A 1,751-nucleotide genomic window follows, 5' to 3' on the forward strand; every position below is an offset into this window, starting at 1 on the left:
CCGTTGATTTAACAACAGCAGTCAGAAAGAACTCTTTTGATTTTACTGTAAAAATGTGTGTGCTTCAGAACTAACTACAGATTTTCTCTCTGTGGACAGGTTGATTGAACAAGGAAATTTTGTTGAATTTAATAGTGATCAGTGTAATATTTATAACAAGCATAATGAACTAGTTTCAACTTTAGATCTGATTAACTGTGTGTACAAGCTATCTATTGACAGAAGAAGTCATTTTTTGTGAATGATTATACCGTCTGATTGGCATAGAAGATAAGGTCACCTAAATTCAAAGGATATAATTAAAATGAGGAAAAACGGTGCTGTAGAAGAAATGATATGTGAAGACGTTAACATTAACATTAGCAAGCAAAACTGTGTAGTAGCAATGAATGAATCAAATAAGACAGCCTTTTCTACTTGGAGGCACTAGAGCCTCTAAATCAGTTGAAGTAGTACATTCAGACCTGTATGGACCAATGGAAATTATCTCAGTAGGTGGGGCAAAGTTTTTTCTCGTTTTGGAAGATGATTACACCCGAATGGGTTTTGTGTATTTTCTGAAGACAAAGAACGAAATTTAAGGAAAATTTCAAGAATATCAGAAAACCGTGGAGAATCAGCAAGAAAGGAAAATCAAAACAGTAAGAACAGATAATGGAAAAGAATTCTGTTGTGTGAATTTCGACAGTTTGTTGAAAAAACATGCTATTCTACATCAGTTATCCAACAGCTATACACCAGAACAAAACGGTTTGGCAGAAAGGCTGAATAGAACTGTTGTAGAAAAGGCAAGATGTTTACTATTTGAATTTGATGGTAAACTTGATAAAATAGTACAGTATATTTGCAAAATATGAGTTCAAATTTAGGGAATAGCGCACCCTATGAACTAAGGACTGGCAAAAACCCAACATTAATCGTCTCAGATTGGAAGCGGCCATGGTGCATATTCTCAAATTCAAGAGAACAAATTGGATAAACAGGTAAAAGAAATGATCTTAGTGAGATATAGCAATACTACAAAGGCTATAGACTATATGACCCTGAAACAAATTATGTAATGATAAGTTGAGATGTGACTATAATAGAAAATATTAATGATGCAAAAACTTAAATAAGAGTCCTGAAGAAATCACCATTTCGGTGGGGGATGATGAAGAAAATGAGATGTCTGATACTGTACTAAGAAAGGACTAGCATGATGTCTCAAAAGAAGCAGTTACCTTAGAGATAAAAAATGTGTTACACAAGAAGATGAAGTAAAAAGTATTAGAAGATCACAAAGGCAGCTCAAACCAAATAAAAGAATTGATGGTGATGAGATTTATTTTTCTGCTGGAACTTCAGATCAAGTTGAGGACCCAACAACTATGCAGGAGGGCCTTAGCAGACCTGATGCAGAAGAATGGAAACGTGCTATGGGTGAAGAGATACAAACTTTTAAAGACAACAATGCTTGTGGAGAGGTAAATCTTCCAGAAAGTGCAAGTATAGTGCAGTTTAAGTGGGCGTTCAGTCAACAGTGAAGGTGAAGTGCAGCATTGTGCCAGACTAGTGGCAAGAGGAACACTCAGAAACCTGAAGTTGATTATGACGAGACCTTTTCTCCTGTGGTAAGGCCTTCAACACTTAGCCTTCTAACAGCTTGGTCCATTGAACTAGAGTTGAAAACAACATATCTTGATGTTAAGACTGCTTTTTTAAATGGTATTCTCAAAGAGGATATTTTCCTACAACAACCCTAAGGATTA

The 1,751-nt window shown here is 35.5% G+C and overlaps 1 protein-coding gene across 1 annotated transcript; it reads left to right on the forward strand.

The window, feature by feature from the left end:
• Positions 1-389: 389 nt before the first annotated feature.
• On the forward strand, positions 390-1,526 carry LOC126261740 (uncharacterized). The gene is made up of 4 exons (XM_049958569.1): positions 390-495; positions 583-788; positions 927-1,057; positions 1,214-1,526. Exons 1-4 carry the CDS (start codon positions 390-392, stop codon positions 1,524-1,526), a joined length of 756 nt encoding a protein of 251 aa, XP_049814526.1.
• Positions 1,527-1,751: the final 225 nt, after the last annotated feature.

This window comes from Schistocerca nitens, chromosome 1 (genome assembly GCF_023898315.1).
Source record: "Schistocerca nitens isolate TAMUIC-IGC-003100 chromosome 1, iqSchNite1.1, whole genome shotgun sequence".
Lineage (NCBI taxonomy): Eukaryota > Metazoa > Arthropoda > Insecta > Orthoptera > Acrididae > Schistocerca > Schistocerca nitens.